The 14,679-nt window shown below is 42.0% G+C and overlaps 1 protein-coding gene across 1 annotated transcript; it reads left to right on the plus strand.

Moving 5' to 3' along the window:
- On the plus strand, nt 1-4,269 carry LOC120105454 (putative disease resistance protein RGA1). The gene has a single exon (XM_039117949.3). It carries the CDS (start codon nt 296-298, stop codon nt 4,100-4,102), a length of 3,807 nt encoding a protein of 1,268 aa, XP_038973877.2. The 5' UTR covers nt 1-295; the 3' UTR covers nt 4,103-4,269.
- The last annotated feature ends 10,410 nt before the right edge of the window (nt 4,270-14,679 follow it).

Consider the following 14,679-nt stretch of genomic DNA (forward strand, 5'->3'; position numbering starts at 1 on the left):
GATCGTCTTGAACATTATCTAATCTCCTGTCTTTCTAAAATATACATTATTTTGTGGTCAAAATAAACAGACAAACAAGTAGGACAACAGGACTAAATAAATGCATAAATCGGCCATCAACTTCCCATTGACTTGTAGGTGAGGGCAAGCACACCGGCCATCAATTTCCCAATAATTGAGGCCAAGCACACCAGCCATCCCTGGAGGAAATCTCTCTCTCTCTCTCTCTCTCTCTCTCTCTCTCTCTCTCTCTCTCTCTCTCTTCTGTTGGAGGTGCTCTTGTCCACCGATCGATATGGAGGCACTGCTATCAGCTGGAGGATACATCGCTTCCGCCGTGCTGGACAACTTGGTCGGCCAGGTGAGCTCCGATGCCATCCAACAATTCGGGCGGCACTCGGGGCTTCAGGATGACCTCAGGAGGCTGCGAACTACTCTGCTACGGACACGTTTCATCTTAAAGAGCGCCGAGAAGAGGCGCACCAAAGACGACAACCTTTTCCAAATCCTCCAAGAACTCAAAGACGCCGCCTACGATGCTGAAGACTTGCTGGACGAATTCGGATACCAAGTCCTGCAGAAAAAGGCTGAAAGCCAAGAGAATCAGAGAGGTCACTTCTTATCTTCTTCTCTTACACTTGCCAAAAATGTGTTCAATAGAGATGGTGATGCTGTGGCTAAAGTGAGGGAGGTTATGGAGAGGTTAGATAGCATTGGTGATGATATGGAAAAAGTCATCAGACTCCTGGATTTAGATGATGAAGGGAAAAAATATCAGAGATCGACGAGACGAGAGACGAGCTCATTCTTAACTGAACCCGAAGTGTTTGGGCGAGAAAAAGAAAAAGAACAAGTGATAAAACTGCTGTTAAAGTCGAGAGATACAACTAAACCCGGTGATGATCTGGTCCGTGTTTGTTCAAAGAGACAAAAGAAGGATAGTATTTCTATTTTGCCAGTGGTCGGTATCGGAGGGATCGGAAAAACTACTCTTGCTCAGCAGATTTACAATGATCCGAAGCTAAATGATTATTTTGAGCCAAAGATTTGGGTTTGCGTGTCTGATAATTTTGATGGGAAAAGGCTAACTAAAGAAATAATAGAGTCTGTTACCCGGGAGAGACTCTCTGATCACCAGAATTTGAATTGTCTTCAGGAGATCCTTAAGGAGAAGATAATGTCAAAGAGATTCATGCTCGTCCTTGATGACATCTGGAATGATGACCGCAACGAATGGGATTGTCTGTGTGCGCCATTAAGGTTCGGGCTGCAGGGAAGCAAGATCTTAGTAACAACTAGATCTCAAAAGGTTGCAGAGATGATGGGCACAATGGAGCCAGTCTTCTTACAGGGTTTAGCAAATGATGCCTATTGGGAACTTTTTAGTATACATGCATTTGGTTCTCAGAACCCCAAAGAACATCCTGAGTTGGAAGCTCTTGGCAAGAAGATTGTTGATAGGCTGAAGGGATCTCCACTTGCAGCAAAGACACTAGGAGGCTTGTTGAATTTAGACTTGGATGAGAGGCGTTGGAGAACCATCATGGACAGTAAAATATGGGAACTAAAACAACGTGAAGATGGCATTATGCCAGTCCTACAGTTGAGCTATCAGTACCTGCCTGGATATCTGAAGCAGTGTGTTGCATATTGTTCTATATTTCCTAAAGATTACGCATACACAAAAGACGAGCTAGTCCAAGTCTGGATGGCACAAGGCTTCATTGTACCTCAAGGAAATGTGCGGATTGAAGAGGTAGGAAGTGAGTACTTCCATGATTTACTTGGCAGATCTTTCTTTCAGCATTCAAGGAAGGATGTATATGTGATGCATGATTTGATACACGATCTGGTACAATCTATCTCAGTCAACGAACATCTAAGAATAGAAGATGGCAAGCGACAGGAAATCCCTAGCAGGCTTCGACACCTATCAATATATACTGAGAATCTGGAGCCCAGTACGCTAATGGACTTTGCCAATTATAAGAATCTACGCACCCTTGTCTTCGGGGATTTGTATGATGCAAACTTTGATTCTATGCTTGATTGCTTGTTCACAGTGTCAACAAAGATTCGTGTGTTGAAATTAAGGAATTGTGGGATCAAAGAGTTGCCTGAAAGTATTGGCAATTTAAAACATCTTCGATACCTTGATATCTCTATCAACAATATTCAAAGGTTGCCTGAATCGCTGTGTAACCTTTACAATCTTCAGGTGTTAAATATATTCTACTGCGCAATTGGAAATTTTCCTACACGCATGACCAACTTGGTTAAATTGAGGCATCTTGAAGTGCGTGAGGAGACAAAATGCGAGTTGGCTGATATCAGGAAATTGATGTCTCTCCAAGCGTTGCCGGTATTCAAAGTTGTAAAGCAGAGAGGGCACAAGATTGAAGAATTAAAGGACATGATACAACTTCGTGGAAGAATTTGCATTAAAAATCTTGAGAGCATCGAAAGTGAGAAAGAGGCCAGCCAGGCTAAGCTGAATAATAAACAGTACATTGATGAATTGGCCTTGTTATGGGATATCGATAGAGGCAGCAGCTCCGGGAATGATGATGAGGTACTTGAAGGCCTCAAACCACATTCCAATCTTCGAAGGCTGGAAATCAAAAACTATGGTGGTGTCCGTTTTCCAAGTTGGCTGGAGCCACAATCGCTCAAATATTTGAAAGCTATTTGCCTAGAAAATATCCAAAGCTGCATGCAACTTCCATCTCTGGGGCAACTACCATTCCTCGAGATTCTGCGCATCAAAAATATGCATGCGGTGAAGCAAGTTGGTCATGAATTCTATGGCTCTCCAGAGGTCAAAGGATTCCTGTTGCTGGAAAAGCTGGAGATTTCAGACATGCCGGAATGGGAAGAATGGGTCAGCGCAGATGGTATCCAAGTATTTCCTCGACTGCTTAAGTTCGATATCCAGAACTGTCCCAAGCTAAGGGGTTTAGCCTGCCTCCCTCCCTCCCTCAGAGAATTGTCCCTAGAGAATGTGGGAATAAATATGCTCCCAGAATCGTGGGACGGAGACCATAGTTTTACTGATAAGAGCAGTATGACACAGCGCAGCAGAAGCAGCAGCAGGACCTCTTCAATTTCTCACATGCGTATCTGCCAGTGTCCAAACCTGGTAAATCTGGAACAATGGCTGTTGTCGCACCACCTGCCGGCTATCAGGGTCTTGAGTATTATTGACTGTCAAAAGGTTGTGCGGTTGCCAATGAAAAGGTTTAAAGACTTTCGCTCCCTAGAGGATTTGACAATCATGGACTGCCCCTTGCTCTCGTCCCCAGTGCAGCTGATCCTTCCCTCTTCTCTCCGAGGTCTTGCATTGGATTCATGTGGTCATCTGGATGAGTCACTACCCGGCTGCCTGCACAACCTCACCTCTCTCACCTGGTTGAAGTTAAACCGCTGCCCACACGTAACATCTCTTCCAGGAGAATTGCTCGGTCACATGATTGCTCTCAGAGTTTTGATTATTCGGGACTGCGGAGAACTGCGGTCACTAGGGGACTTGCGAGCTCTCAGATCTCTTGGATACTTGAATATAAGAAGATGTCCTCGGCTCACGGTATTGGCAAATGAGGAGGAGCAGGGCGAGGGTTCGGCACGTCTTCTCTTCCTGCGCATCGACGACACTGCCCTGGTCAAAGTGTTGTTCTCCACAATCACCCCGCCCTCCCTTGAAATGCTCGAAATCATTGACTCAACTGAACTCATATTGTTCGCTGGAGAGGAGCAATTGTGGTTGCAAGGACTCAAATCTCTCAGACACCTATGTCTTGTAAATTGCAACAATCTTCAGTCCCTGCCAACAGAGTTGCATAGCCTTTCCAACCTCGAATATTTGGAGATAGCAAATTGCCCTGAGATCCGCTCGCTTCCAGAGAAGGGCCTGCCTTCATCCCTAGAAGCTTTAGATTTCGATAATTGTCATCCGGTGTTGACAGAGCAATTGCAAAGGCACAGGAAAATGATGAAAAAGTCGCATAAGTCTCTCGTAACATGTGCCCGCAATATATCTTGGTGCAAACTGATGGCCGTTACTCTTTTCTACTCAGCCAGCGGTAGAAAATGGATTGATTCTTAAAAAGCGAAAAATGGATTGTTTGTATTTACGATGAACTGCAGTGCTTGGAAATGTATGTAGACTGATGATTTACAGCCGAAGTGAGTGAGAATGTACCATCTCTGCAAGCACGCATTTTTATTGTTGCAAAGCGAGTCTTTTTTGAGACAGACTTATCTTGAACTGCATCTATCATATGGTTTATATTAATAAACATAATGTCCATGGTAGGCTTCGCCCTCCTTTCTCCCAAAAACAACAACAATAGTTCGAGTAGGCCCTGATTTAGCCTCTTGGTGGACATACCTCCAAGCGGGTTCAATATTGCTTTCCTCAACTAAATTGGGGTCAGGCTATTGAGGAGGACTGCCTCTATTTCATAAGCCAAAAATGCATACCGTCCTCATTTGCACACTATCATAGACAAACAAAAGGTGCAAGAAGAAGAAAACGAAAGGAACGCCACCAGAACTTTTAGTGCTTAACATATACTGTTTGGTCAAATGCAACATTTGCATCAGCAACATATCCAGGCTACAAGTTTGTGATCAAACCTCATAGGCAATGATGCCGCAAAAGGGATAGTCACTGGGAACAGTTTAGGTTGGATCGAACAACTAAATTGGGAGATTTTTTTCGGCATCTCGCATGTAAATATTGGTGGAAGGTTGCAAGGTTCTCTATCAAAAAGTACATAAAAAAACAATATTGGGAAATCAGATATAGATTTTGTTTGAACATATAAGCCTCGACTGCCCATAATTCTCCTATAAATATCTCTTTTGAAAAAAAATTATGGTAAAGTATGGAAAAATTTGCATGATTTTATTCTCGGAAGATTGACACTTTTCAAAGTGTTCTTTCATTTACATCCTGTGTACATAGTTTAGCACACATTTACACCTCCACATAAATAGCCACACTGGATCTGCACATGATCTCTCCTGTGGGCCCCATTATTTCAGTGGTCATGGATTTGATGTTGCTCATATTTCCTCCTGGCAGGTCTATCCATACCCGTCAAAGCCTTGCGCTCTTTTCACCAAAAAAAAAAAAAAAAAAAAAAAAAGGGAACTTGCTTAGCGGTCCATTTATTGGCCAGTCCTTAACATTAAATCGCTGTTGATCGGTTGTTTAACAATCGGTTCAGATATATTTTAACATTACAATATGGGACGAAAATGCCCCCACCTCTTCCATTCCCACCGAAAAAGGGGCAGAAAAAGGCAGCCACCGGTCACGGCCCGCCTCCTCCCGAAACCCCTCACACGCCTGCTGCCGGCCACGACCCGCCCCCTCCGCACCCGCTACCCCTTCCGCACCGCCGGAAATGCCCCCGCCCCCACGGTGGGGAGGTGCCGAAGAAAAGGAACCGCTGACCAGCCGCTGGCTGCAACAAGCCCCCCCGGTGGCCCCCTCCTGTGGCTACCACTGTTCGGCCCCCTTCCGTCGCCGCCGGCCTCGCGGGAGGAGAAGGAAGAAGAAAGAAGGAGAAGGGAAGAAGAGAAGAAAAAAGGAAAAAAAAAAAGAAAAAGAAAGAAAAAGAAGAAAAGAAAAGAAAATAAAAATAAAGTTAAATCATCTTTGAACATAGTTAAATAAGTTTGGAACACATTTAATCTAGCATGGCATACAGAATAAGTTTGGAACACAGTTAAATAAGTTTGGAACGCACTTATTCTAGCCTGGCACACAATTAAATAAGCTTGGAATACAGTTAAATCATCCTGGAACACACTTAATCTAGCCTGGCATACAGTTAAATAAGCTTGTAACATAGCTAAATAAATTTGGAACACACTTATTCTAGCCTGGCACACAGTTAAATAAGCTTGGAACACAGTTAAATAAGTTTGGAACATATTTATTCTAGCCTGGCACACAGTTAAATAAGCTTGGAACATAGTTAAATCATCCTGGAACACACTTATTCTAGCCTTACACATAGTTAAATAAGTTTGGAACACACTTAATCTAGCCTGGCACACAGTTAAATAAGTTTGGAACACACTTATTTAACTGTGTGCCAGGGTCGCTTAAGGGGTCGACTCCTGCAATTTTGAGGTCGACTCGAATCTGCGTAAGGTCAACACTTTGGCTTGACTGATTTCGGTTGTTCTCTATCTTTGCTATGTACCACTTAAGGAGTCGACTCGCCTAGCACTGGGGTCAACTCGAACTGTCCAGAGGTCGACTCGAATCTGCGTGAAGTCGACACTTAGGCTTGGCTGATTCGGCTGCTCTCTGTCTTTGCTCTGTGCCACTTAAGGGGTCGACTCGCCTGGCACTGGGGTCGACTCGAACTGTCCAAAGGTCGACTCGAATCTGCGTGAGGTCAGCACTTAGGCTTGGCTGATTTCGGCTGCTCTCTGTCTTTGCTCTGTGCCACTTAAGAGGTCGACTCGCCTGGCACTGGGGTCGACTCAAACTGTCCAGAGGTCGACTCGAATCTGCGTGAGGTCAACACTTAGGCTTGGCTGATTTCAGATGCTCTTTGTCTTTTCTCTGTGCCACTTAAGGAGTCGACTCCCCTGGCACTAGGGTTGACTCGAACTATCCAGAGATCGAATCGAATCTGCGTGATGTCGACACTTAGGCTTGGCTGATTTCAGCTGCTCTCTGTCTTTGCTCTGTGCCACTTAAGGGGTCGACTCGCTTGGCACTAGGGTCGACTCGAACTATCTAGAGGTCGACTTGTAGAACAAATGTCCTAAGAACACTTAACTGTGTGTACAGTTCTATTAACTGTGTTCGTATGCAAAATAACTGTGTTTGCAGACAAAAAGACTGTGTGCAGAGTATACCTTACTATGTGCAGACTTGAACTAACTGTGTGCCGAGATGATTTAAATGTGTTCCGAGATAATCTCTATCTATGCCAAGCTAGATTAAGTGTGTTCCAAGCTTATTTAACTGTGTGCCGAGATGATTTAACTGCATGCCAAAATAGAATAAGTGTGTTCCAAACTTATTTAACTGTGTGCTAGGCTAGATTAAGTGTGTTCCAGGATGATTTAACTGTGTTCCAAGCTTATTTAACTATGTTCCAGGCTAGAATAAATGTGTTCCAAGCTTATTTAACTGTGTTACAAGCTTATTTAACTATGTGCTAGGCTAGAATAAGTGTGTTCCAAACTTATTTAACCGTGTTCCAAGCTTATTTAACTGTGTGCCAGGCTAGATTAAGTGTGTTCCAAACTTATTTAACTGTGTTCCAAGCTTATTTAACTATGTACTAGGCTAAATTAAGTGTGTTCGAAACTTATTTAACTATGTTCCAAGTTTATTTAACCGTGTGTCAGGCTAGATTAAGTGTGTTCCAAACTTATTTAACTGTGTTCCAAGCTTATTTAACTGTGTGCCAGGGTAGATTAAGTGTGTTCCAAGCTTATTTAACTGTGTGCCAGGGTAGATTAAGTGTGTTCCAAACTTATTTAACTGTGTTCCAAGCTTATTTAACTTTATTTTTATTTTTTTTATTTTTTTCTTTTTTTTTCTCTTCTTCCCTTCTTCTTTCTTCTTTCTTCTCCTCCCACGAGCCGGCGGCGCCGGAAGGGGGTAGGGCCGTGGCGGCTGCAAGAAGGGGCCAGGCCGCCGCCAGCGGCTGCCGCGGCTAGCCAGCGGAGAACTCCTCTCCTCCCGCGAGGCCGACTACGCCGGAAATGGGGGTCGGGCCACGGCGGGCGCTGGAGAAGTGCGAGTCGTGGTTGGCGACAGCCGCAGGACACGGGAGAGCGCCCTTCTTCCTCTTCTTCAGCACCTCCCCACAGTGGGGGCGGGGGCGGAGGCATTCCTGGTGGCGCGGCCGCAGGAGGGGGGCTTGGGAGGGGGTGGGCCGGGGCCGGCATCGTTCGTGGGAGGGGGCAGGCCATGGTTGGTGACGGCGGCCACGGCTGGCCCTTTTCTTCTTCTTCTTCTAGGGGATGGGAGATCAGGAGAGGAGGAGCATTTTTGGTATCTTATTTTAAATTGAAAGGGGTTCAGGGACCGAAAATTATAGTCTGGAAAGTCTATGGACCGGATGTTTTAAATTTAATCAACAAGGACTTTTTGTTATAGATGAGTCTTTGGAAGGATGAGAAAGTAATTTTCCGAAAGAAAAAAAAGCTGTTGCCCAAGGTGACAAGCCAAGAGGGGGGGGTGAATTAGTTTCTCTTAATTTTTACTATCTTACTTATGTCAATTGATGAGTTAGTGAAATATAACAAAGCACAATACAAACAAACAAGAAGTATAGTGGTTCGGTGCTCTCCCAAGCACTTACGTCCACTCCCCAAGCGACCTCTTGGGAATTCACTATAATCCCGCGGATTACAGTTGGATTGTTTTTCGAGCTCACAATCCAAAAATCTTTACACTTAGGTTTTCCGGGATCACCAAAAACCTATGTTGGTTTTACGGGCTCACCAACGAACCTATGTTGGTTTTACGGGCTCTCCAACGAACCTTTACAATTGGTTTTACGGGTTCACCAATAAACCTACTCCGTTGGTTTTGCGGGCTCACCAACAAACCTTTACAAGGTGATTAATAAAAGAAGGAAGAAAGTTTAAGCTCCTAGATGAGCAAATATAACAATTATAATCTACAAAGAAGAGTTTAGAGAATAGTTATCGCTTGATGAGACTTCTCTCTTCTTTGTCAAGAATGTTTCACTCTTCAAGGGTGGATGGAGCTCTTAATGTCTTTTGGAATCTGCTCAACCACTTTCTTTTCACTCTTGAATGAAGCACTTGGATGAAGAAGATTAGGGCACTTGTCTTTCTTGTGTAATCTTTGATATTTTGCAAAAGGATGTTTTCTCTGATGAATAGTGTCACTTTAAATAGTTTTCTTCATCCATTGGACAAGCCCCAATGGTTAGAATTCAAAAACTAGCCGTTACTCACTGTTGGAAGGTCAAAAAGTACTTCTGCAGAACTAGCCGTTATGCTTCTACCCGTGCTTGGGTCGACTCAACTTTTACTGGGGTCGACCCAACTTTCACTTGGGTCGACTCAACCTTTGCTAGGGTCGACCCTCTCAGAACCACAGAACCTTGCATTTCAGCCTTCCTTCACTTGGGCCGACTCAACATCTTTTTGGGTCGACACAAGGTTCAGTTGGGTCGACTCAACTTCCACTTGGGTCGACCCTCTCAGGGTTTCCAGAGAACCTATTTTTGAATGTCATTGCCTTTGGGTCGACTCATGTTAACTTAGGGTCGACTCAAGTTTGGGTCGACTCAAGTTTCATTTGGGTCGACCCTCTCAGTGTTTCCAGAGAACTGTTTTCTTGAGGCTTGAGAGGCTTGAGGTTTGGGTCGACTCATTCTTTGCTTGGGTCGACCCAACTACTGTTCATCCGTGCCATTTTTGCAGAAGTGTGCCAGATGCTTTCTTGATGTGCCGGGGTCGACTCAATCAACCTTGAGGTCGACTCAATCCACACTTTGCTGCAACTTAAGGTTAGATTCATCTATATAAACAATGAAATGCATCTTTATCTTATTATACTAATGTACTGAGAGTAACAGACTTATAAATGATGTATCGAACTAACTTGTAACATACTCTTGATTATTGTATTAATCATCAAAATACCACTATCATCCTCAATCTCCCCCTTTTTGATGATTACAAAATATAGAGTATGAGCCTATTGATACTTATCTTAAAATTAGTTTTAAAAGGGCTCAAGTTGCTGAATTTCAGCTTTTCAAATTTGAGAGTGAAGTCTCCCCCTATTTCATCCAAATGTTTCCAATTTGACCTTTTGAATTACTCCCCCTTTCTTTTATATTTCATTAAAGATGAAACTTCAAAAATTTGAGATAAAGCATGAGTTTCAGATTATGTATCGAGGTGTGAAAGGTATGTGCTAAATTCTGAAATTGTATGTGCCAAATTCTGAAATTCGATTTAAATTTTAGACTTTAACATTTTCATTGTTACAAATTGCTCCCCCTTAAATGTATATGCTTTCCTATTAATTTTCAACTTGTTTGTCAACTTATTTCTCTTTCCTTGCTTAACTTATTTCTCTTTTCTTGCTCAACTTATTTCTCTTTCCTTGCTTCTCCCCCTTTTTGTTATCATCAAATAGGTGCATGGGAATAGACACAATAATTAACAAACATTTTAGTTTCATTGATCAAAATGGAACATTGTAGTACAATAATGCCAAAACAAAACAAATACAATGTTCCTCAATCAAAGTTCAAAGTACATGATCAACATAAAATACATATGAGAACTAGATACATATCCTAGGCTCTAATCAGAATGCTAATATCAGCCTAGGGGGTATCTAATGGCTGTGATCTAGTCCTCATCCTTCTAGCATAAGTGGCGAGGGGAGGTCGAGCCTGATGGGACTGAGTCTGGCATGGAGCTCGGTGAGCTGGATGACTCTGTGCCGAAATCTCTGACTCAGCTGCCTGTGGCACAGATGGTCCATGAACCTCTCTCTCTCTCCGTAGAGCTCCTATCTGCTCTCTAAGATCACTGATCTCAGCAGTCATAATATCCAGTCTGCTCGTCAGTCCATCAGTGATAGTCCTCGCCTGAGCTGACATAAGCTCAGTCATCCTACTCCAAAACTCATCTATGTCTCCCACAGGAACAGATGACGAAGGTCCAGCATCTGAAGGTGCTGTAGGATGATCCGTAGGCTCCTCATCCTCAGGGATAGGGTCTCCAATCTCTGGTGCATCACCCTGAATCCCCGCTCCAGTACGTACCTACTGCCCGTTCACTTTCTCATAACCCATGCGAATAAGGGATCGTGCAGTGTATGTGTCAGTGAAAAGTAGATGCCTGGAGATCTCTCCCTCTACAGATATATCATGCTGTTGGAAGATCAGGGTGAGTATCATATCATAAGGCAGGGAGACTCTGGAGTTGCATATAACCTTTCTCATCTGTCTCAATATCATAGCCGGGAGATTCAGGGGAATGCCCTGAATAATGTGCTCCATAACAACCAGATCTCGCTCAGAAATGAGATCAAATCTCCCGCTCTTTGAAAATAAAATCCGACCTATGAAGTTGTGCAACAACCTCATTTCAGCTGAAAGAGAGCTTGCTATTACATTTTCAGAATAATCGAAGTCTTCATTCTCAAGAATCAACTGCAAGGCTCTCAGTTTGTTTTCGGACTTTTTTGGAGTTGCTCCTTCGCAGGGGAGATGAAGCAACTCACTCAAACTCTCTTCGGAAACTCTAACCCTAACTCCTCGAACTTCAGATATAAGCCCTCCCATTCCAGTTTTGAGGAAGGCATAGAACTCATGGACTAATCCTGGGTAGATCACCACATCTAGGGAGCAAAGATACTCCCATCCTTGCCTTCGGATCCATTCCCCCAAACGGAACCCTTCTTGATCCAAAAACTCGGAGTGGATCCTTCCCCCCGTGGTAACCGGTCTTCCTGCAAATTTTGCAAGTTGGACTGAAGGGGAGGGAGGAGGAGGAGGTTCTACACGTGTCTCACCTTGTGGAGACACTGTAGACGGCTCTGTAGCAGCCCTATCCGCACGCGTGATCCGTGAAACTCTCCCGGATCGCTTGGCTACGGCTCTCTTGGGTCCCATTTCTTCAAGATCTTGATGTAATCTACTGTTTGGAGATGATTGAGGAAGATTTGAGAGTGGAGAATAGGGTTTTCGGAAGAGGACAAAGTGAAAACAGTGCCCTAGATGGCTCACGGGTCCCCCTTTTAATAGTGGGGTCCCGTCGTTGGGTCGACCCTAGATTTTTCTTGGGTCGACTCAACGTTGGGTCGACCCTATTCTGGGTTGGGTCGACCCAAGTTCAAAAATTTTTCTTTCTCTCCCTTTTTTCCTTTTAAAATTTTTTTCTTTCTTCCAATCCTTACAAATTCTTACTGGGACAATGATACATGAGTAAGGAATCTATAGATGACAAGTTTGACTAATGTTTCATGGGTTTTTAGAAATGGGAGGAGTGTATCATGAGACTGCTTGCTCCCTTTTATATCTCCTCAATAAAAAGGATCACATATGCCTAATTCCCTCCTAAGCGTGCAAAATCTATCTTCACTCAAAGGTTTTGTGAATATGTCAGCTAATTGTTTCTCAGTACATACATGCTCAATACATATGTTTCCATTTTGCACATGATCTCTAATAAAATGATATCGTATTTCAATGTGTTTGGCTTTAGAGTGCTGAACCGGATTTTTAGTAAGGTTGATGGCACTAGTATTATCACACTTTATAGGAATGTTATCTAGTTTAACTCCATAGTCCTCTAGTTGTTGCTTAAGCCACAGTACTTGAGCACAACAACTGTCGGCAGCTATATATTCAGCTTCAGCCGTCGACAATACTACTGAATTCTGCTTTTTGCTAAACCATGATACTAAGTTATTTTCTAAAAATTGACATGTTCCACTAGTGCTCTTCCTATCTAATTTGCATCCAGCAAAATCAGCATCTGAGTAGGCAAGCAAATCTAGACAGGAGTCTCTTGAGTACCATAATCCTATGTTTGTAGTTCCTCTTAAATATCTAAGGATTCTTTTAACAGCACTTAAATGTGACTCCTTAGGATCTGATTGGTATCTAGCACATATTCTTACACTAAACACGATGTCTGGTCTACTAGCAGTAAGGTAGAGCAAGGATCCAATTAATCCTCTATAAAGCTTAATATCAGTACTCTTTCCTTTCTCATCTTTGTCTAGCTTACTAGTAGGATTCATTGGAGTGCCTACTCCCTTGTGATTTTCATTCCGAAACTTCTTTAATATTTCCTTTGTATACTTAGTTTGATGAATGAAGATACCTTCTTTAGTTTGTTTGATTTGTAATCCGAGAAACAAACTTAGTTCTCCCATCAAACTCATCTCGAATTCTCCGTGCATTAAATTAGCAAACTCTTTGCAAAGATTATCATTTGTGGCATCAAAGATTATGTCATCTACATATATTTGTACCACTAGCAGATTTTCGTCTTTTCTTTTGAGAAAAAGTGTTTTATCTACATTTTCTCTACTGAAGTCATTATTTAGTAGAAATTTGCTTAATCGATCATACCAAGCCCTAGGTGCTTGCTTCAATCCATATAATGCCTTATGTAGTCTAAACACATGATTTGGCAATTCATAATTCTCAAAACCAGGAGGTTGCTCTACATATACTTCTTCCTCTATAAAACCGTTTAAGAATGCACTTTTTACATCCATTTGATACAATTTGAAATCCATGAAACATGCAAAAGCTAGAAGTAATCTAATAGCCTCTAATCTAGCTACGGGAGCAAATATTTCATCAAAATCTATCCCTTCTTCTTGATTGTATCCCTTAGCTACAAGTCTAGCTTTATTTCTTATAACTACCCCATTTTCATCTAATTTATTTCTAAAGATCCATTTTGTTCCAATTTCAGAGTTATGCTTTGGTCTCTCAGTTAATGTCCATACATTACTTCTTTTAAATTGATTTAATTCTTCTTGCATAGCATTTATCCAATTGGTATCTTTTTCAGCTTCTTCATAAGTCTTAGGTTCTAACTGTGAAACAAAAGCAAGATAATCATTTAAATTTCTAAGAGAGGATCGAGTTCTTACCTCTTGAGATGGATCACCAATGATTAAGTCTTTAGGGTGTCCATATGCATACCTCCATTCCTTTGGCAAGTCTTGAGGTTGTGGTGGCACGCGATCATTTTTCTTATCTTGAATTGGCACGTCATCAAGATTTAATTTTTTAAAGTTAATAATTCCTGCATCATCATCAAAAATATTTTCTTTCCTAGCAAACTCACTATCAGACTCATCAAATATGATATTAACTGACTCTTCGACTACAAGAGTTCTTTTATTGAACACTCTGTATGCCCTGCTAGATGTGGAGTATCCTAAGAAGATACCTTCATCTGACTTGGCATCAAATTTACTTAGATCCTCCTTGCCATTGTTTAAAATGAAACATCTACATCCAAATACTCTAAGATATTTAGCGGTTGGTTTCTTATTCTTCCAAAGTTCATAAGGAGTTTTCTTGGTTATAGGTCGTATTAAAATCCGATTTAGAAGCAGTGCTTATAGCTTCAGCCCAAAAGTACTTTGGAAGATTTGACTCGCACAACATCGTGCGTGCCATTTCTGCCAAGGTCCTATTTTTCCTTTCAACAACCCCATTTTGTTGAGGCGTTCTAGGTGCTGAAAATTGATGTGAGATACCGTTTTCATTACAAAATTCTTCAAAGTGTTGATTTTCAAATTCAGTTCCATGATCACTTCGAATTGCTATTAAGGTGAGCTTCTTTTTATTTATGATATAATTATAATATTTCAAGAATGCTGAAAATGCTTCATTCTTATGTGCCAAAAATGAAACCCATGTATATCTTGAAAAATCGTCTACTATAACTAGTCCATACTTCTTCCCTCCTAGACTCGCAGTTCTAGTGGGTCCAAATAGATCCATATGTATGAGTTCAAAAGGCCTAGTTGTTGATACTATATTCTTTGATTTGAAGGATGATTTTGTTTGTTTTCCTAATGAGCATGGTCCACAAATTTTGTCCTTTTCAAAGATCAATTTTGGCACATCTTTTATTAATTCCTTCTTGACTAGTTTTGATATTAAT

The sequence above is a fragment of the Phoenix dactylifera genome, chromosome 16, assembly GCF_051530095.1.
Source record: "Phoenix dactylifera cultivar Ajwa chromosome 16, Ajwa_hap1_PhDact_Kaust_v1.1, whole genome shotgun sequence".
NCBI classification, from domain to species: domain Eukaryota; kingdom Viridiplantae; phylum Streptophyta; class Magnoliopsida; order Arecales; family Arecaceae; genus Phoenix; species Phoenix dactylifera.